The 23,191-nt window shown below is 33.1% G+C and overlaps 1 protein-coding gene across 5 annotated transcripts in view; it reads left to right on the top strand.

Moving 5' to 3' along the window:
• The window catches only part of FER (FER tyrosine kinase), a 375,071-nt gene that overhangs the window by 49,591 nt on the left and 302,289 nt on the right, over nt 1-23,191 (top strand). For all 5 annotated transcript variants that reach the window (XR_013993676.1, XM_081054207.1, XM_081054206.1 and 2 more), the window contains 2 exons: nt 7,640-7,813; nt 13,092-13,191. Coding sequence is in view for 4 of the 5 variants with exons in the window: in XM_081054207.1 (XP_080910333.1) it covers nt 7,640-7,813; nt 13,092-13,191 (274 nt within the window). In the remaining variant the exon portion in view is untranslated. The remainder of the gene's footprint in view (nt 1-7,639; nt 7,814-13,091; nt 13,192-23,191) is intronic.

Below are 23,191 nucleotides of genomic sequence, written 5' to 3'. Positions count from 1 at the left end.
TTAATTAGAGAAGGTGAAATTCTCCTGACATTAAAGATGACCCATGTCTCGCTGACTCACCAGGTAACCTCAGTCCTTTGGTTCTTTAAAAAGCTCCATCAGATGAGAATGTACCTGTGGTTCTGGATACCATGACATAAAGTTTGCAGGGAAGGAGACTAGTCAGTTCTTCCATTTATAGGGGAAGAAATTTTTTTTTAAATTTGTTAAATTTATTGGGTGACATTGGTTGGTAAAATTATATAGGTTTCAAGAATACATTTCCATAATTCATCATCTATATATTGCATTGTGTGCTCACCACCCATAGGGGGGTCAAATATATATATGGTGATGGATGGATGGAAGAAATTTTAAATGCTTTAAGAAAAAATAAGACATGCATGAATTCATCAGAATGAGTTACAGAATCATCAGGATTTCATATATATACCTGGTTTATAAAAATTATTATATTATCTTTATGAAATATTTGAATGTCCCAAGGCTTTGTGACTCAGATATGGTACTGAGAGTATGTTTTGTTTGTTTTTTTGTTTGTTTGTTTTTTTTCCCCTGCTTCTTGTGCTTGGGTTCATTGAGCTTCTTGAATGGGTGGGTTTTGGGGGCCTGAATATATTCAACCATTTTTCTTCAAATACTTTTCCTATCTCCTCTCTTTCTCTTTTGAGGTTTCTAATTACAGGCATACCTCATTTTAATGTTCTTTGCTTTATTACAGTTTGCAGACATTGAATGGCGTTTTTTTTTTTGTTTGTTTTTTTGTTTTTTTTTTTTTTTTTTTTTTTAACAATCTAAGGGTTTGTGGCAACTGCATGGAGCTAGTTTTCCAAGAGAGTTTGCTTATTTTGTGTTTCTGTCACATTTAGTAATTATCACAATATTTCAAATATTTTTATTATTATTGTATTTGTTAATGATGATCTGTGATTCGTGATCTTTGATGTTGCTATTGCAGTTGTTTTTGGGGCATCACAAAGACAGTGAACTTAATCAGTAAATGCTATGTGTGTTCTGACTGCTCCACTGAGTGGCATGTCCCTTGTCTCTTTCCCTTTCCTTGGGCCTCCCTATTTCCTGAGGCAAAATATTGAAATTAGGCCAATTAATAATTCTACAATAATCCTTCAAGTGAAAGGAAGAATTGCATGGCTTTCACTTTAAATCAAAAGCTAGAAATAAGGAAGACATCTAGAAAACTGAGATAGGCCAAAAGTTAGGCCTCTTGCACTAAACAATGAGTGCAAAGTAAAAGTGTTTGAAGACAATTAAAAGTGCTACCCCAGTGAACACATGAATGGTAAGAAAACAAAACAGCCTTATTGCTGATACGGAAAAAGTTTTAGTGGTCTGTATAGAAGATCAAACCAGCCTTAACATTCTCTTAAGCCAAAGCCTAGTTCAGACCAAGGCCCTTATTCTCTTCAAATCTACAAAGGATGACAGAGGTGAGAAAGCTGCAGAATAAAAGTCTGAAACTAGCAGAGCTTGGTTCATCAGGTTTAAGGAGAGAAATCATCTATATAACATGAAAATGCAAGGTGAAACAGCGGGTGCTAATGTAGAAACTATAGCCAAGTTATCCAGATCCAGGGATCTGGTTATGATAACTAATGAAGGTGGCTACACTAAACAGATTTTCAGTGTAGATGGAACAGCTTTGTATTGGAAGATGATGCCTTCTAGGATTTAATAACAAGAGAGGAGAAGTCAATACCGAGCTTCAAAGCTTCAAAGGACAGGCTGACTCTCTTGTTAGAGGCTAATGTAGATGTTGACTTTAAGTTGGACCCAATGTTGTTTACCATTATGCAAATCCTAGGGCCCTTAAGATTATGCTAGCACTACTCCGCCTGTGCTCTATAAATGGAACAACAAAGCCTGGATGTCAGCACACCTGTTTACAACATGTTTACTAAATATTTTAAGCTCATTGTTGAGACCTGCTGCTCAGAAAAAAAAAAAAAAAAGACTTTTCAAAATATGACTGCTCATTGACAATATACCTGGTCACCCAAGAGCTCTGATGGAGATGTACAATGAGGTTAATGTTTTCATGCTGCGAACACAACATCCATTCTGCAACCCATGGATCAAGGAGAAATTTTGACTTTCCAGTGTTATTACTTAAGAAATACATTTCATAAGGCTATAGTTCCATAGATAGTGATTCCTCTGATGGATGGGGCCAAAGTAAATTGAAAATGTTTGGAAAGGATTCACTATTCTAGATGCCATTAAAAACATTTATGATTCATGGGAATAGATCAAAATATCAACACTAACGGGAGTTTAGAAGAAGTTGATTCCAACCCTCATGGATGACTTTGAAGGATTCAAGAGTTCAGTGGAGGAAGGAACTACAGATGTGGTGGAAATCGCAAGAGAACTAGAATTAGAAGTGGAACCAGAAGATGTGATTGAATTGCTGCAATCTCTTGATAATATTTGATGAGGAGTTGGTCTTATGGATGAGCAAGGAAAGTGGTTTCTTGAGATGGAATCTACTCCCGAAGCTGCTGTGAAGACTGTTGAAATGATCATGAAGGATTTAGAATATTACATAAACTTAGTTGCTAAAACAGTGGCAGGGTTTGCAATGATTGATTACAATTTTCAAAGAAGTTCTGCTGTGTGTGAAATGCTAACAAACAGCAAGGCTTCAGACAATCATTCATGACAGGAAGAGTCAATCGATGCAGCAAGCTTCATTGTTGCCTTATTTTAAGAAACTGCCACAGCCACCCCAACCTTCAGCAACCACCACCCTAAACAGTCAGCAGCCATCAACAAGGAGGCAAGATTCTCCACCAGCTTAAGACTCGCTGAAGGCTCAGATGATGGTTAGTATTTTTTAGAAATAAAGTATTTTTTAAAAATTTAGTTATGTACATTTTTTATACATAATGCTATTGTACACTTAATAGAGTACATACAGTATAGTATAAACATAATTTTTATGTGCACTGGGAAACCGAAAAATTTGTGAGGCTTGCTTTATTGTGATATTTGCTTTATTACGGGATCTGGAACTGGACCTGTAAAATCGCTGAGGTATGTATGCCTGTACACATACATTATTAGGTTGGTGCAAAAGTAATTGTGGTTTGAAAGGTTAAAAATAATTGCAAAAACCACAATTACTTTTGCACCAATCCAATAGACCTTTAGAAGGTGTTATACAACTCAGTCATATTCTGTATATCTCTATCTCTATTGCTATGTTTAATTCTGTTTTTTTTCTGTTTCATTTTCCATAATATATATTGCCATGTGTTGCTGAGTTCTGTTTGACAGCACAAATGAAACAGTTAAGTTACTAGGAAAGAGTCTGATCCTTTGGATCTTGATTTTAAGATTTGGTAGGCAGGACCAGAGCACTGTAAAGTCCAGGGCTAATTACTCCCCACTACCGAGGCAAAACCTTTCTGAGTATTCTACCCAATACCCGATGGATTATGAGTGTTTCTGGGGTGGCTGGTCAGAATAGGTGCGATTCCCAACCATGTGTGAGCACCAGCCACTGTTCGCTCTAATCTTTTCAGCTCATGTAGATTCCTCACAGACAGGCACTGATCAGCATCCTGCTGAATACTAGGAGAGGGCTCGCTGCAGATCTCCGGGCTTCTCACTCTGTGTACCTCCATCCTCTCCAGGAGTCTGTCCCAGGGACTGCAGCTGCCTTGTCTTCCTAAACTCTCTGCGGTGTCTCCTCAACTCAGGGATTCTTCTGCGCTCTGCTTCAGTTTCTCCCCCTGTGCACAGCCTCTCAAGTCAGGGCTCAGCTTGTATGTTTTATTTCTTTCAGCAAACATACCCCTCATTGCCTGATACCCAGTGTCTTCAAAACTGTCATGTCATGTATTTCGTCCATTTTTTGGTAGTTTCAGGTAGAAGGGTAAGTTTGGCTTTTGTTACTCCATCTTGGCTGATTTTATTTTTTAAGATTTCCCTAATAGCATTTTATTTTTCTTCTGGTAAGTTGTAATTAAAATCTGTGAAATCAGACCACTTATTTACAATTCAAGACAATACAGATCAGGTGAGGCTTTGCATTATTTGAGACAAAAAAGTAAACAAATATCATTGGTGTGAGTCCCAGGAAATTTTCTCCCTGACCTTCTGTTTACTCCCTATAATGACCCTGTATTCCTCTATCTAAAACTCTCTAATTGGACACTGTAATTAACATAAATCAGACTTCTAACTCTGGCTTTTAAGTCTGTGCTGGTTCTGGACTTCTATTCTCAGATTTCCTCTCTGCATTTCCCTTTGGGAAGTACCTTCAGGCAGAAAATGGGCAATTTCAGGGTTTTCACTTCTCTTTGGTTCAATCCTGTGCTGTTGTCCAGTGTTTGAAAATAGTAGTTTCATACATTTTGTCCAGTTTTCTAGTTGTTTTTAAATGGGAACATGAGTTTGATTTCTGTAATCATGTCATGGCCAGACGAAGTCCCTTACTTGAATTATTAGTTATGTCTGTTTTCTAGCATTAGTCCTAGTAATGTTTTATTAAAGATTGTTGCCTTGCTATTCATAAGTGAATTTATTTTAGTAATGTCTTTGTCATTTTCTGATGTCTATGTTGTGGTCATTTTAGGGATTTTTTTTTTTCATTCTCAGTTCTTAGAAACAATTTAGGTAGCAACAAAGGTATCTGATTCATAACAGTTTGGAATTATTCACTAGCAAAAATGTTTGAGCTTTGTACTTTATTAGAGTACAAAATCATTGTTTTATGATAACCAATGTACTCCATGGTTATTGATCTCTTTGAATTCTTATCTGTGAAACTTAGGATTTAGTCAGGAAGACAGAAATTTCATCAGGTAGTTCAATAGATAGGACCTAATTTGGGGAAATATGTTAAAAAAGTTTTGGAAGAGATGAAAACACACAGAGGAAGTTAGGCAACTCAGAGATTAGTAACTTCATGGAGGTTCTACCATCTGTAAAGCTAAAAAGTGGGAAGAGGGCTTATTTCAAGTGTGTGTGTGTGTATGAGAGAGAGAAAGAGAGAGAGAGTGAGAGACAGAGAGAGACAGAGAGAAAGACAGAGAGAGACAGAGAGAGAGAGACAGAGAGACAGAGAGACAGAGAGACACAGAGAGAGAGAGAAAGAGAGAGAGAGAGACAGAGACAGAGACAGAGACAGAGAGAGAGATTAGATTTACATGAGATTTAGTTGATTCTTAAAGAGATGGATCTTGCAATGTGTAGGAGAGGAAAGAATGGGCCTCCAGGAAGAGGGAGTGTTCAGGAAACTGAAGGAAGAACAGTGCTCCTAGAATTTATTTAGGCAGAGAATGGCAAAACATGAAATTGGAAGGATGGAGGACAGATAATAGGAGACATTCTAGGTCTTAGAAGTATGTTGGATTTTTCTTTAAATGAGAAGGAAAGCCAATGTAGCATTTTATGGAGGAGAATGACTTTTTTTTTTTTTTTTTACTACTTTAAGTTGAATGGGTTGGGAAAGAGCATGAGTAGAAGAGAGGACAAAGAGACATGGTACTGCCCTCATGGAGAGTCTGTTCTAGTTAGTTAGATTAGGAGATTTTGTAATAATCTAAGCCAGAGATAATCATAACCTCCAAAAGGATGTTAGTGAAGTTGGAGAGAAGTGGGTAGATTTGTGGTAGACTTGGGAGGGAGAATCAGAAAGACTTGCTGATAAATTGTTCATGGGAAAGGCTGGCCTGCATTTCAAAGGAGCAGAGATATTTTAGGAAGAGGGGGAATGTTTGCTAGCAGTATTGGGAGTGGGATAGATCCAGGATTTTGCTAAAGCTAGAAGATAAGTGGAAAGTTCTGATAAGACCTGTAAAGAGTTTTCCAATCACCGAGCAGTTCTTGAGGGTACAGGATTCTGTAGATAGTGTCCTGGGTCAGATTAGGAGATAGTGAGGGCAGCATGGGATTGACAGTCAGGGTGATACTGCCTTATCTCAGGAGGTTCAGATTTCCTGCAATGACTCCAGTGAACAGGGTTATTAGGTTGGATAAGATGTAGCATTCTGGGAGAAGGAGGGCAGGCCGACCTTGGTCTGTAGTCTTTAATGTTGGCTTCCAACAAGGCTTCTCCCCTAGGCTTCAAGGACTTCCATGTAGAATCACAAAAATGTATTGCTACAAAGCACTTAGAGAATATTTATTTTTTTTAAGGTAGAGACAGAACTGATTCCTCTCCCTTTTTTTGGGTAGCCTGAACATTATGCACATACTATAAAATGTTTTCCCAACATTGTGTTTTTTAGAGTGATAGTATCAGATCAAAAGGCAAAGCTGCAAGAGTTATTAGGGCGATTCAGTTTATGTTTTTAATCCATGTGTGTATAGTTTTGAAACTTGTTTTCATCTTTGTTAAAACTCAGGTTTTGATGGAAGAGCTACGGTAGTTTTAAATTCCTTTGTGGTATCAGGAGCATGTTGGTACTACTTAGATTTTCGAATTTCAAAGTAAATGTGATGAGTTTATAGGCCACATGGCTTGTTTCGTGTTCACAATAACATTTACAACTAAAAATGAGCCCCCTCCCTAAACAAATGTCCTCAAAGGTTTATCTATTTATTTAGATAAACCTACAGAGCAGTGTATCAAAAACAAGATTATCAAGTCTGACTTTGGATAGATCTATGACTAAGAATTTGTTTTCTTTAGGCTATTGTTTTGATTTAGATGCTTATTAAATTTTAATTTAGGATTATGTTGGAATATCAACGGAAAGAGAATAATTTTGTTTATTCACAGATAAAAAGTAATAAAGTAGAAAAAATATTCTTGTAAATATGTGAAACCATATCTTGTCCAGTTTCTGTATCTTTAACATGGATCTCCTTGACTGTGGTAATTCTCCAATAATTGTTTCTGAATAAATAATTACTCTGTTACTATTTTCAGTATTTATTAGTTAGAAAATCTGATAACAAATGACTTGTTCTTCCAGCAATATCCATATGCCCACTTGTCAAAACCCACCATTTTGTGTCTCTGCTATTGAGGCAATGTACTGTTCTGGAAAAACCATTGAGAACTAATGGTATTTATTTAAACAAGAGAATGACTATAGATAAAAATGCAAAGAATACTTGTATTTCAGATGTAAGCAGCAAAAGAAGAGCAGGTACAAAGACTGAGAAAGCATTTTCAGGAAGGGAGGAAGACAAGTTGGTATGTTGGAAAATAAGAAGTCATGCTAGCCACAAAAGAAGAGTTTCAGGAAGAAGTGAGTTGCCAGAGAGAGACAGGTTAAGAATAAAGATGGGAAAATTTCTGTTGCCTTTGACCGTTAGGACATGGTGACCTTGCTGAGAAATTGGAATTGTGTGAGCAGAAGCACTATCATGGTGTTGAAAAACAAACAGAAGACTGCAAATGGATTCTCAGAGTCCCTTAATCCCTTTCCTAGCAGTTTGCATAGACTCTGATACTTTCTTTTGAAACATTTGCACTTGAAGTTGAGAATGCTAAATATGAAACATTCGTAGCTCATTGCACAATTGCTAGAAACCTGCCATTTTTGTATTAATGTAATAATTTGTATAAAACTAAATAGAGTTATTGAATACTTAAAACACAGCCAAAGAGAAACCTCTAATACAAGTGCTAATTTTATTTCTTTCTTTTTTATTTTTAAAGTCATGGCTACTTATGATTCAGCAGACGGAACAACTTAGTAGAATAATGAAGACACATGCAGAGGACCTCAATTCTGGACCCTTACACAGGCTCACCATGATGATCAAAGACAAGCAGCAGGTGAAGAAAAGTTACATAGGTGTTCATCAGCAGATAGAGGCCGAGATGATCAAGGTTTGTCTTTCCATTCTTGAATTCTTCCTTTCATTGACTTTTGAAATCACAGAAACATTTTATCCTATTTGGCTTTAAAAATTGTATAGTCATCATTTCCTGATAAGAAATACATTTCAGTGTCTCCAATAAGTAATAATTTATTTTTATTAAATGTAAAACATTATTGATTATAAGATACACTATTATTTTATGTACTCTTACAAAAGAAAAGAATACTGCCAATTAAACTATGATATATTGCTTTTTTATCACTTAGAATTTTTATTTTTTACTTATTGAAATAGTTCTTTCAGACTTTAAAAATAATTTGTATCATGTAATACTATGCATAAAATCAAAATGAAAATATAAGCAAAGTCAATTAGGATATTTTAAAATTTTCTCCACATTAAGCATGTGTCTATTTTGGATAACTTTTTGTTTTTAATTATGATAATTTGCAAATGTACAAAAGAAGAGAGAATAGTAAAATCAATTCCCATCTATGTATCTATCCATATAATATGTTTTTTTCTATCTATATTTGCACCAACATTTTTGTTTTCAGCACTGGATCATGTTAAAGAAAATCCCAGATATTTTATATAAATATTTTAGTATGTATTGCTAAAATAAGTACTCTTTAAAAAAATAACTGTATTATTAATCTACATAAAAATAACAATAATTCCTAATATTAAATATTCTGATTGTGCTCAAATGATTGTTTTTTTAAATGTTTTCTACAGTTGGTTCATTTGAATTAGGATTCAAACATGGCCCGCACATTGAATTTGAATAATTCTCTTTAATGTAGGTTGCTCCCCTCCCTTTTTGAAAATATTATTTGTGGAAGAAACTGGGTAATTTTCTCTATAGAATTGAAATTCCTTCATTTTGGATTTTGTTATTAGCATCTTGTGGTGTGATTTCACATATTCCTCTATCTTCCAGTTTTCCTGTAAACTGGAGGTTAGATATAGAGGCTTGATAAGATTCTTGCTGTTTATTTTGGGCAAGTATACATCACAGGACTGGTATAGACTTACTGTTTTGTCATGTTAGGAAGTATATAGTGTCTGTGTCTGCTCGTTTATCTTTTTGTGATGTTAACCTTGACAAATAGGTTCCAGTACTGCCAGCCTGATCAATCTATTAAAAAAGTTTCCCTTCAGCCTTTCACCTAATAGTTTTAGAAACAGTTGATGTTCACTGCTTAGATCCATTATTTCAGTGGGGGTTGTAAAATGGCAATATTTTACTTGTATCATTCCTTATGCACTCGTTAGCTGAAATTTTTCAATAAAGAATTTTCCTTTGTCAATATTTGGTTACCCTGAGGCGTAGTTCACATAGGAAAGACATGATAAATGTTTGCTTTCTGCAGTTAAATTGCTGGTTTGTAGTATAATGAATTGGTTCTTCAGCAACTTTAAAAGTTATGACTTCTAATTTTTGGTCCAGCATATAAGAAGTTTGGAAGTTGCCACTCCATTCTAACAAACAAAAAGCTGAACAAATTGAAAAATAAACAACTCTTCTTAGGTTTATAAGAGAAATGAGATCATATGACAAATGGCCACCCTGAAAATTGGAGAGATTGGCAAGCAAATATAGAAAATCACAACTTATCAGAGTAGCAACCTCTTGGGGACCAGTGCTGTTGTAGGAAAACCAGAATGGTAACTGACAAGTGTGAACTACTCTGATAGTTGAAAATTCTAGGAGGACCCAGTCATTGAGGAAACCTCACATTTTTGTGAGTTTTACCTACTAGATCTCTACCAGGTCCTTATATTGAATATTGGAGAAAAATCTTATATTCCTGGCAGTGGGAGGGGAAGAGGAACCATTTGACATATGTCAGAGCATTCTGTTCTTAACAGGCCTTAAACCAATTAAGGATAGACAATTAAATAGATATTAAGGATTAAGGATAGACAATGAACCAATTAAAAGATAGACATTGTCAGAGTTAATAAAAAAACAAGATTCAATCTTATGTTGTTTACAAGAAACCCACTTTAAATATAAAACTACATATAAATTAATAGTAAATAGATAAGAGAAAGTTATACCATACTCAAGAGAAACTGTTTAACCAGAGCCTAACAGACCTGGGGAAAGGGAAAGAGCCAACTTCAGCCCACTCTAGCCATCCTATCTAACGTCAGGGGTGTGGAGACTGGGAAGCACAGGCAGAATTCACAGTCCAGAGACACAGGCTCAGTAGAAGACTGAGACATAATTGCAGAACTATAAAATGCTTCCTCTCCCCTAGCAACTTATTACTACATTAGTAAAGACCTATTTACATAAATTGTTTGTACCCAATACAGTGTGCCTGGTAATCAAGAAAAAAATGATAAAGACTACCAATAAGCAACAACATAGTTAGAGGAGACAGAGCAAGCATCAGAACCAGACATACAGGGATGTTGGAATTCAAAACAGTGATCTCTTTGTTTTGTATGTTGGGAACTCTAATAGATAAAGTGGACAGTGTAGGAGAACAGGCAGGCAATGTAAGCAGAGAGGTGAAAATCCTAAGAAAGAACCAAACATAAATGTTAGAGATCAAAAACACTGTAACAGTTGTGAAGAATGGGCTTGTGAAGAAGCTGGACACAACTGAGGAAAGAATCTCCAAACTTGAGGATGTATCGATAGAAATCTCGAAAACTGAAAAGCAAAGACAACAAAGACTGAAAAACACACACAAAATGAACAACATATTCCAGAACTGTAGGACAACTACAAAAGGTGCAATATATGTGTAAAGGGAATACCAGCAGGAGAAGAAAAAGAGAAAGGAACAGAGAAATATTTGAAACAATGATGAGAATTTCCCCCAAATTAATGCCAGACACCAAATGACAGATCCAGGAAGCTGAGTGAATACCAAACAAAATAAATGATCAAAAAGCACCCCTCCTCCTCAAAACAGAAACCAGAAACACTTAGGCATATTGATTTCAAACTACAGAAAAACAAAGATAATCCCAAAAGAAGCCAGAGTAAAAAAAAACAAACAAAAAAAACCCCACCAATAGGAGAACAAATGTAAGTATTACACCTGATTTCTCAGAAATCATGCAAGCAAGAAGATAGTAGAATGAAATATTTAAAGTGTTGAGAGAAAAAAAACCCTAGAATTTTGTACCTTATGAAATTATCCTTCAAAAGTAAAGGAGATTTAAAGACTTTCTCAGATGGATAAAAATGGAGGGAATTTGTTGCCAGTAGACTGAAAAGGAAAAATGATAAGGTTGAAAATTCAGATCTACATAAAGAAAGGAAAAACGTCAGTGAAAGAATGAATAAAGATAAAATAAAAACTTTTATTTTTTTTATTATTAATTGATCTAACAGCAGTTTATTGAAGATAATAATAGCAAGAATGTATTTGGTTATGTATGCTAATGTATATATCTTGTGTGTGTATGTATGTATACATACATATAGATGTTTAATTTGCTCATATATAAGTGAAATGAATGACTGCAATGATACAAGAGACAGGGAGGAAGAATTAGAATTATTCTGTTACTATAAGGATAGTGTTATTTGAAAATAGACTGGGATTAGTTATAAAATATGTTGCAAACTCTAGGGCAACTACTAAAAAAAATTTAAAAAATATAACTGATGTGCTAAGAAAAGGGAGAGAATGGAATCATATAAAATACCCAACTAAAACCACAAAGACAAAAACAGGAATAAATAACATGGGTAACAAATAGGAAACAGTAATTAATATGGTAGGTATTAATCTAAGTATATTAATAATTACTTTGAAGGTAAATGGTCTAAATGAACCAATTAAAAGATAGACATTGTCAGAGTGAATAAAAAAACAAGATTCAATCTTATGTTGTTTACAAGAAACCCACTTTAATATAAAACTACATATAAATTAATAGTAAATGGATAAGAGAAAGTTATACCATGCTAACACTAATCAAAAGAAAGCAGGAGTAGGTGGATTAATTTCAGACAGACCAAACGTCAAAGCAAAGGAATTTATCTGAGATAAAGAGGGGAATTACATAATGATAAAAGGGTCAGTTCTCCAAGAAGACATAATAATCCTTAATGTGTATATGCCTAACACCATAGCATCAAAATATTGATAGAACTGCAAACAGTGATAGAATTGCAAGGAGAAATAAATGAATTCTCTATTACAGTTGGAGACTTCAACACCCCCTGTGAGAAATGGTCCAGCAGGCAGAAAATTAGTAAAGACACAGTTGAACTTAATAATACCATCAATCAACAAGATATAATGAACATCTATAGATTAGTTCATCAAACAACAGCAGCGTACATATTCTTCTTAAGCTCACATGGAAGATTCAACAAGACAGACCACATCCTAGACTATAAATCATATAATACATTCAAAAGAAATCACAATGTCTGCTGTATGACCACAATGGAATTAAACTAGAAATCAATAACAGAAAGATAGCTATAAAATATCCAAATACTGGAGATTAAACAACACACTTCTAAGTAACACATGGATCAATTTGATATTTTTGCTTATTTTTGTAATGTCATCCTTTGTATCATCAATGTTCATGCAATGTTTGTTAAAAGTGGGCTCTGAGATTTTTCTTCCAATTTCTTATGTCCTTCTTGCAAGTGTTTCATGCTGCTGATTTCTTGGTCTTCTGAGAAGGTTTATTAGAAGCTTTTCAGCCAATATCTAAGTTTCTTAATTTTTTTCCTCAAATGCTGTTTAAATGACTTTTTGACTATAGAATCAAGGACTTGTATTTGTCTAGACTTTCTGTAGAAATAATAATCACATGCATTTGCATGCGATTACCACTGTTAGGATTGCTGTCTGGCCAGCAGTGATTGTTAGATGCAATTTCTTTTCAGAGATGCTACAATGTCCAAAGAAATTCAGGTCAGAACTGGTTAATTATGACAACTCAGAGTTACTCTGTACAATTAAAATAAATATTTAAATTAGCTTTTTATTAGAGAAAATATTTCTGTACACAGCAAATTAATTTATTGGTCTTTAAATTTTAGATGATGACAGCACTATTTCTTGATTTGCTCTTCTTTTTAAGAAATGTTTTTTCTTTTTTAGTATGCTATTGAATTTGTCACTGATTTCTAAACTAATTTTTAATTTATTGTCTGTAATAGTGTATTAAAGAGCAACTCTGACCTATAAGCAGTAAAATACTCATTATTTCATGCTTTGGAATTTGTTTTTGACAATGTAAATTTAAGCATTACAAAAAAATTTTTTTTGCATTTCGTTTTTTGACAGGTTACCAAGACAGAATTAGAGAAATTAAGATCCAGCTATAGACAATTAATAAAAGAAATGAATTCTGCCAAAGAGAAATATAAAGAAGCTTTAGCTAAAGGTATGGCAAAAGTATGACAAATGCTCATTTTAATGATTTTTATTTTTATCATTTGAAAGTTATCTTTATAAAGAGTTGATTGATTCCACTTAGATCAATTTGCATTAAAAATATTAAAATAAGCAAAAATAGACTGTGAAACTATGTAATAATACCTTTTTTGTTTTTTAAATGATGCACAATATTTTTGAATAGTGCATACTAAATGAAATTATGTAGTGCCTGTAATAGAATGCAAAGTTTTAAAATTATCTCTGTAGCATCAGATTTACTTATTAAATTACTGAGTACTAATAAGAAAAATAAGGTTGTAAGGTTGTTTACAAGCCTTTATAACCCCCTTTTACCTATGGTATTCAAAGGCCATTAAGATCACAAGATCATTTTATAACACTATTTTGCCTTTACAGCTTAATTTTATGTGTCTATAGTGCATTTTCATAAGATGTTTTGGAAGTAAAGGGAAAGAGAAACTAATGTTTTAAATAGAGATTTATGTTCTTTAAATGTGACTTAACAGTCTTCATATTTAGATTTTTTTTTTAATTATAAAAGTTAGAGGTTCTTAAAAAAATTCTTTCTGGATAAATATAAACTTTATTAGAAGCTTTATTTTCTTTTGCCTCTTAAGTTTACCTTTCTCTTTTATTAATGTATTTTTCTTTGCCCTTTACTGGTATATTATCTTGTTATTTTTGTAGGTAAGTGAAATAAACAGCTTCTATATTTGGATATATCTTGCACAGTGAAAACACTGTTTTTATTGTTATTCCTAGTAGACTGAAGAGATACTGATTCAGATGTAGTTCTCTCTCCCTCTATCCCTCTTTTCCTTCCTTTCTTCCTATCTCTCTGCCCACCTTGCTCCTCCTTGCTTCTTTCCCTTGTTCCTTATCTCTGTACCATTCCTTTTTTCCCTCCATCTCTCCCTCTCCTCCCCATCTTTCCTCCAACATCTACCTTATGTTTCCCTCTCTTCCTGTCCTCACCCCTCCCAGAATTAACTTCATGCTTCTGCTTCTTGCAGTGTGCTTCAATTGCTTTTTTTAGGGAGGATGAATCCATGTTCACGGTCTCCTTATTTTTAAATATTTATTTTTCATGTATCTCAATCAGTATTTTGCGACTGCAATGTCTTTATTAATGTAAACATCTCTTAAAATGCTATTGTAATTCAATTATCTAAGTTATTTAAGTGAAGAAAAGAAAAAACAATGGCATAGTAGAAAGAGCATGGATTTGGGAGTTAGATAGTCTTGGATTTAATTCCAAAATTTTGTGGTTATTTCATAGATTTTCAAACCTAATTACTATTCCTTTGTTATTTTTAAGGGTGCTAGATGATCAAGAAATATTTACTGAGCACTTTCTATCTTTAAGTTATTGAGAAAGACACAGTAGTTCCTAGGCATTCAAGGAGCTTACCCATTTGTAGTTGACATTCTAACTTGAAACTCCAAATCTTACCCTCTTTCAAAATTTAGCTTTTATACAAGGGATAGTTTGCTAAGTCATCAAGTGTAGTTTAAAAATAGTTGTGTACAAAAATCATAGACACAGACAATAATTTAGTGGTTACCAGAGGGTAAGGGGGTGGGGGGTGGGTGATGAGAGTAAAGGGGATCAAATATATGGTGATGGAAGGAGAACTGACTCTGGGTGGTGATCACACAATGGGATTTATAGACGATGTAATACAGAATTGTACACCTGAAATCTATGTAAATTTACTAACAATTGTCACCCCAATAAAATTAATTAAAAAAAAATAGTTGTGTACATTTAGCATTTCTACTCAACTTGTCAAAATTGTTAATTTTATAAAGTTCGTTACCTAATGCCTGGCTAGCAGTCTCAAATTAGTTCTCTATATTATAAATAACCATATTTATATTCACTCAGAACAAGTAATGATTTAATCCAACTATATGGTAATCCAACTATACTAAGTACTTCACACTAGGTTTGTGTATGTTGGAGAATGATTAGTTAGGAAAAGAAATACGTAATTGCTCCAAGTCTTGATGCCCATTTTTAATGATATTGTTTTACTTTTGTTTAAAAAAATGAAATCTAATTCTGATGTCAGAATGTTTTAAATAGTGTTTGTACCTAAGCTTATATTATCAAACATTATTCACAGATAACAATTGTTTTTTATTACTTTGGATCTAAATAAAGCACTATTTAGTGTTATATTAATAGTAGGAAGGCAACCAGAAAATCTTTAGTACTGTATAGTTTTAACTGGTCTTTAGAGATGTATTATTTGATTGAATTTCCTGAAGTTAAAATATGCAAGCTTATGTACATTTGTCTTTCTGAAATGTAAATAAAATACTTCTGAAAATACTATCACTAAGTTATTAGTTGATAGTATTTTCCTATTTTCAAGAATTTGATTACTCCCATTAAATCAACGTATATCCTATGAAATACATATTTTTAAAATACGTTCGTATGTAATTGTGTTTTATGTATGAGACATGTAAATTTTTCCTTTACAATGAAACCAATCAAAACTCTTTATACTCATGTTTACATGAAACAGTGTGAAGCTGTATTTTTGTAAACTTTGTTTCTGTTTTCAAACTGATTCTAGGTTTAACATGGAAAAAAGAGTTCTTTTGTGAAGTTATTTAGTCTTTATAAAGATGATGTATGGAGAGTTTTCCAACATTTACAGGCTTTATGTCAGAACTATAGTTCATCTGGATAGGCCAGACCAGGGCACTTAGGAATGGGCCTTAGGAACGGCTGGGGCACTTCTGGAGTGTCTACCCAAGCTTTGGTTCTGGCATCTAGAGTCATTACTTTAGAAATTAGAAGGCCTTGGGAAAGGTCTGTATAACCCCAGTCATATGGCATCCAGCTGGAGAAGACAAGGCTTTGAGAGACATGGCCTGGAAATAATTCCTATAGTCAGGGTTAAATTCTATATTTGATCAAGAGTGGGTTCGGAGTCAAGGGCTCAGTTATTGCAACTGGAGGTTAGTAGTAGATAGTAGTCTATCAGCAGGAAGGCTGTGTTAATGCTGAAATTCCAAACTTCTGACTCCTGCTGTATGGATTACACGAAAAACTTTAAATTTTGAATGATAGAATTACGTCCAATGGAACATTAGTTTATGTTCAGTCTAATGCAAAGCATAGTACTCATTTGCAGCATGAATGTAGCGTCATTTTAATTAATTTTTTTGTAATATATCTTTTTTTTTTTTTTTTTTATTAATTAATTTATTTATTAGTTTCAGGTGTACAAAACAAGGTAATACTTAGACGTTCATCTTGTCTTGGTGTGTGCTGTGCTGAGGGAGCAAATGTTTGTATTAAATTGATTTAGACTAATTTGGACATTAGTCTATTGATACTATTTATAACATGTGCACTGAGAAAAACCAAAATAATTTTAGCTTACTGAGCTGAAGTTAGTAATTTATAGTATTTCTTGATAACAGATTGAGTTTTAGAATAAAAGGTTTCTGAATGCAAAATACACAGGTTTTAACTTTCCTATTGTAAATTAAGTTCTGAACACTTTCAATTGGTTAAACATGTGGTTAGGTTTAGCCATAAAGCAATTTTGTGACTCTACATAGCTTGTATTTGAACTAAGGTCTGAATAAATGCTTGTAAATGGTAAAATTGGCCATCACATCATCCTTACAAAAAGTAAATGACTGCAAAGGCACCTCCTACAGGATTATGTTGTCTGTGAATAAAGTGATTTACTATTTCTTTCCAATCTGAATGTCTTGCTTTTTTTTCCTTGCCTAGTTGCCCTAGCTATAACCTCCGGTATAATGTGTAAAAATTAAAAGAGCAAACATGCCTTGCTTCTGAACATGGGAGAAAGACTTTCACCATTAAGTATGATTTCAGCTGTAGTTTTTCAGACTATTTTTTTTAATCAGGTTGAAGAAATTCCTTTCTATTTGTACTTCAGGATGGATGTTGGATTTTGTCAAATGCTTTCTCTGTATCAAGATGAAATTATTTTCTTCTTTTTGGTTTAATATGACAAATTGTTTGTGTGATTTTGATATACTACACTAACCTCACATTCCTGGGTTAACTCCTTTTGGTCATGACATATTATCATTCTTTATATTATTGGATATGGTTGGCTAAGGTTTTGTTTATAATTTTTCATTTATAACTTTATTTCATTTTCACATACGGGTGATGCTGTCTTCTGAATGATTACCTCCTCTTCAGTTTTCTAGAAAGATTTGTGGTCTATAGGTAATATTTCTGTAATATTGGTAGAATTCACTTGTGAAGCCATCTGGGTCTACTTGTTTTATCTTTTTCCTTTTTTGTGAAGGTTTTTAAACTATAAATTCAATTTCTTTAATTGATATAGGGCTGTTTGGTTTATCTTTTTTGTTATTGTTTGACTTTTAGTAAGTTGTATCTTTAATGGAATTTGTCCATTTAATTTAAGTTGTTGAATTTATTGGCATTAAGTTGTTTATAATGTTCTCTTATCCACCTTTTTATATTTGTAGAATCTTTGGTGACATTTTCTTTCTCATACTAGATTTTGGTACTTTGTGTCTTTTCTCCTTTTTTTCTAATCATTCTAGCTAAAGGTTTCTCCTTTTTTTCTAATCATTCTAGCTAAAGGTTTATTAATATTCTCAAAGAACAGCTTTAAAAATTTATTTTTTATATTATGTCATTCTACAGCATTGATCTATTGATTGATTGATTGATTGATTGATTGATCGAGTGATCAATTGTTTGCCTTAGTACTAGATTATTTAAAAAATTTGAGTATAGTTGACATACAATATTACTTTCAGGTGTACAACAGTGATTCAACATCTATATACCTTATGAAATGACCATCACTATGAGTAGTAATTACCAGTCACCATACAAAGTTATTACAATATTATTGACTATATTCCCTATGCTGTATATTACATCCCTGTGGTAAATTTATTTTATAATTGGAAGTTAGTACTCTTAATCCCCTTCACCTCTTTTGCCCATCTCCCTACCGCAATCCCCTCTAGTGGTCATCAGTTTGTTTTCTGTGTCTGAGACTGTTTCTGTATTGTTTTTTTGTTCATTTGTTTGTTTTTTAGATTCTACATATGTGTGAAATCATATGGTATATGTCTTTCTCTGACTTAGTTCCCTTAATATAATACTCTCTAGGTTTATCCATGTTGTCACAAATAGCAAGTTTTCTTTTTTTTATGGCTAAGTAATATTCCATTCTGTCTGTGTGTGTGTGTGTATGTGTGTGTATGTGTGTGTGTGTGTGTGTGTATTTCACATCTTCTTTATATCTTCATCTATCAGTGGCCACTTAAGATTGCTTCCAAATCTTGGCTATTGTAAACAATGTTGTAATCAACATAGGGGTGCACATATCTTTTTCAATTAATGTTACCGATTTCTTCAGGTACATGCCCAGAAGTGGAATTGCTAGATCAAATGGTAGCTGTGTTTTTAATTTTTTGAGGAACCTCCATGCTGTTTTCCATAGTGGCTGCACCAATTTATCCCACCAGGAGTGCATGAGAATTCCCTTTTTTCCACATCCTTGCCAACACTTGCTGGTTTTTTCTTTTTCCTTTTTTTTTTCTGTTTCTCTGCTTTATATTTAGTTGACTTATGCTCTAATCTTTATTATTTCCTTCTGCTTGCTTTAGACTTAGTTTTTAGCAGTTTTTCTATTTTCTTAATGTGGAAGCTAAGATCACTGATTTGAGAACAGTTTTCTTTCTTTTTTTTTGGTCTGATGCATGCATTTAGTGCTATAAATTTCCCTAAGTACAGTTTTAGCAACATTTCATACATTTTAATATATTGTGCCTCCATATTTATTCCATTTAAAATACTTTCTAATTTGTTTTTATTTTTGTCTTTTTCTTTGATCCATAGGTTTTTCAGAAGTGTATTATTTAGTTTCCTAAAGTTTGCGCATTTTTCCAGAGATGTTTCTATTTTTGATTCATAATTTAAATTCATTTTTGTCTGAGAATATTTTTTATGACTCTATTCCTTTATATTTATGTATACATGTTATATGGCCCATAGTATGGTTCATCTTGGTGAATTCTGCTTGTGCACTTGGTAGAATACGTGTTCTGTTGGTTGGAGTGGTCTGTATTGTCGGCTTAGTCCAGTTGGTTAATGTTGTTATTCCAATTTTAATGTTTTTACTGATTTTCTGTCTACTTGTTGAGGCAGGGGAGATGAAATCCGCACTGTAATTGTGGATGTGTCTGTTTCTTCTTTCATTTCTCTCAGTTTTTTGCTCTGTGTATTTTGAAACTGTGTTAAGTATATAAAGTCGAGATTGTTATATTCTTTTTATGACTCATCTCCTTTATTGTCCTTAGTGGTATTCTTTGCTGTGTTATCTATTCTATCTGACATTAATATAGCTACTCCAGCTTTACTTGGATTAGTGTTTACATGGTATATCTTTTCTTCATCCTCTAACTTTAATCTGTTTCAGTCTTTATTTTTGAAGTACACTTCTTGTAAGCAGCATATAGTAAGGTCTTATCTTGATAATCTCTACCTTTTAATTGGGGTAGACTGTATATAATGTGATTTTTGATAATGTTAGGTTTAAATCTGTCATGTTACAGTCTGTTTTCTCTTTGTTCCATGTTCTTTCTTCTCCTTACCCCTTTTCTGCCTTCTTTTGGACTAATTGAAAAATTTTCTTAAGATTTCTTTTTATCTCCTGTATTGTCTTACTAGATATAACTTTTTGTTTAGTTATTTTTTAAAATTTACCCTAGTATACCTTCAAGTGATATCATACCACTTTATGTATAAAATGAGACCCTTAAAATAGTCTTCCAGTCTTTGTGCTATTGTTCTGATATATTTTATTTTCACGTATGTTGTAAACTTCATACTCTATTGTTAATGTTTTTATTTTTGTTTAAACAGTATATTATCTTTAAAATTAAAGCAAAACATTCATATATTTATTTATTTAGTTATCTTCTCTAGCATTTGTTATGTTATCTGATATCATTTTACTTTTGCATGAATAACTAACATTTCTTGTAAGTCTGTAGATATTTTAGCTTTCATACGTCTGAAAAATTTTTATTTCACCTTCATTTCTTACACATATTTTTGTTGGGGATAGAATTCTGTCTTGGCAGTATTTTTCCCCGTTCTGGTCTTTGAAGATGTTGCTGTAATGTCACATGAAGGAGAAATCTACTCTAATCCTTGTGTTTGTTGTTCTACACATTTTATTTTCTTTTGGTAACTTTTACGATTTGTTTTTTATCATTGGTTTTGAGCACATTAGTCATGATATAGCTTGCTGCAGTTTTTCTTTTTGTCTTGTGTTTGTGGTTTCTGAGTTTCTTATATCTGAGAGTTTATAGTTTTCATCAGTTTGAAAAACTTTCAGCCATTATTTCTTCACATACATTTCCTATCTACCCCCTCTCTTTCTGCTTTCCTTCGGATGCTCCATTTACACATACATTAGGCTGCTGGTAGCTGTCTCACAGCCTACTGATGCTTTGTTCTTTTTTTTTTTTCTCTTGTCTTTTTTCTTTTTCTGTTTTATTTTGGCTATTTTCTATGGCTATGTCTAAAATTAACTAATCTTCTGCATCATTAATCTGCTTTTATCCTAGCAGTGTATTTTTCATCGCAGGTGTTGTAGATTTTGCCTGAATAGTTTTGATTTGGGTCTTTTCTTAAATGTTTCGTGTTTCTACTTAACACATTAAGTTTTGGAGTTTTAGTGTATTTCATCTTCTTTAATCATTTGTTCTGAGAGTTGTATGAATTTATTTATTCTCAGGTTTTTCTGTCTGACTATAATGCCCCACTTAGTTATGTTGTAGAATATATATATATATATGTGTATATATATGTGCTATATAAGTATATGTATACATATATACATATATCATCTTTCCCCATATAGCTGGCATAGGCCCTTGATCACTTGCCATGTAGTACTTTTTTCTAAAGTTAAAAAATAATTTTAAGAGTAAATGTAATGCGTGTTAAAATTTAAGCAATACCATATTGAATCATATGGTATTGAATTAAGTGAATTTAAATATGATTTTTCTTGGAAGTTTTTAGTTTACTTGAAGATACACTGAAATATCAGAAAAACTGTTCAAAATAACTGCCTCATAGTTATACATTCTGATGTACCCTATTTAATTGATTCTGTATGGTTAGAATTACTATAGGGTTTTATATTTACCAAACTTCAAAATAACCCACAACAGCATTTGTGAGGGTTTCTTTTATGCGGGTAGAAGTCTGAATGCTTCTGTTTTACCACATGTCATACTCAGGATAAAGAAATAAGACAGAATGAGCCACATTACACATGCCCATATCAGTCAGTGTAGAGAAGTTTGAAAGGAGCTCTCTTCACACACTTTTATAACAAGAGTGGGAAACAAACTCTTTTCAAATTCTTCTTTCTCTATGAGAAACTAAAAAGAGTGCTAAGGGATTGGTAAATTCCCTGATTATTTACAAGCCCATACTACCCTAAGGAGACAGAGTAAGAGGTTACCTACTGCTAGAATGTGGGGAATTAGCACTAGGTCTCATTCACAAGTAAACTTTTTTGTAATTGGAAGTAGATTTTCTTAAATTGCCTCTTCATATATTCTGAATAGTTCTGTGATATTTTATAGCCAATTAAAATGGATTAGATCCATTGAGTTGTCTCTTTAGAGTACTTTAATAATGAAAACCAGGTTAAAATGAGTTCAGACCTCAGACAGATGGTTAAATTTATATTTAAATAAATCAAAATTTTAAAAATGAATGAAACTTTTTAAAGGCAATTTTAGTGGATTTCCTTATTTTGAGTCCACTAAGAATGGTAACTGGCCTTCTTATTCAATAATCTCTAAATCTTGGAGATCTTTCAAAATCAGAATTACATATGGTTAGTGTATGGAGGTCCTCTAGAAAAATATTCTGAAATTCAAATTTACCTCTCGATTCAACATACAGAAGAAATGCATTTTGGATACAGGACTCTCTAAAGAACAAAGTAGAGTTCAAGCTATGTTCGTTGATCATCAATTCTATTGAAAGTGAGAGGCTTTCTCTTATTTTGGACCTCCTTATGAATATGCGATATAGCAACAACTAACCGATGGCACGAAGGCCTTTCACTGCATGAGGCTTAATATGATAGGATCTTTGCAAGGTCATAAAGAGTAATGACACTTTTAGTTAGTACTCTAATTTGAATTTGATTAAAGCTGCAGAAATTGTCGTGACAGTTATAATATTATCATCTGATGCTGAAGTATTATGTGGGATAGAATATGCTACATGATTCATTTATATTCTGGAGATAAATTCCTAAAAATAAAATGGAAGCATAATTATTTGATTTCTCCCTCCTTTGCTTAGTTTTATTAAATAAACAAAGATAAGTTTCACATACAAAGAGGTTAAGAGAAGTTAAATCTTTTTGCTGACTTTCCTCTATATTTTATAGGTGATCTCCTTAACAATATTAGTTTTGGACTTGATTACTAGAAAGATGATTTAAACAGATGCAGAAGGTAAAATTGTAATCTTTCTATAACTTTTAATTTTTTAAGAATTTTGTTTGTTTAAATTTAATTTTTTAAAAATAAGAACTATATCAATTTATATATTTTCTCGTTATGTGCCAAGCACTGTTATTATATTAGGAATAATGTAGATAACAAAATATCCCCAAGCCCCTGCCTCCATCAGGCTTACATTTTAGAGAAGAAGATTGCTAATTAAAAGAATAAAATAATGAAGTGAAACATAGTATTGTAGACGGTAATAAGTCTGATGGAGAAAGCACTGTGTAGGTAGGGTGTTGGGAAGATGATCAGGTTAGATATCATGGAGAAAGAGACATTTAAATGAAGAGTGAAGGAGATGAGGGAGTGAAGTATGTGGTTATAGGGGGCAAAGAGGACTCCAGACAGGGAAAAGCCAAAGCAAAGTTATGGAGATGGGATCATGGTTG

Source organism: Rhinolophus hipposideros (genome assembly GCF_964194185.1).
Source record: "Rhinolophus hipposideros genome assembly, chromosome: 7".
NCBI lineage: Eukaryota > Metazoa > Chordata > Mammalia > Chiroptera > Rhinolophidae > Rhinolophus > Rhinolophus hipposideros.
The sequence above is the reverse complement of the archived record's forward strand: the minus strand, read 5'-3'. Positions and strand labels throughout refer to the sequence as shown.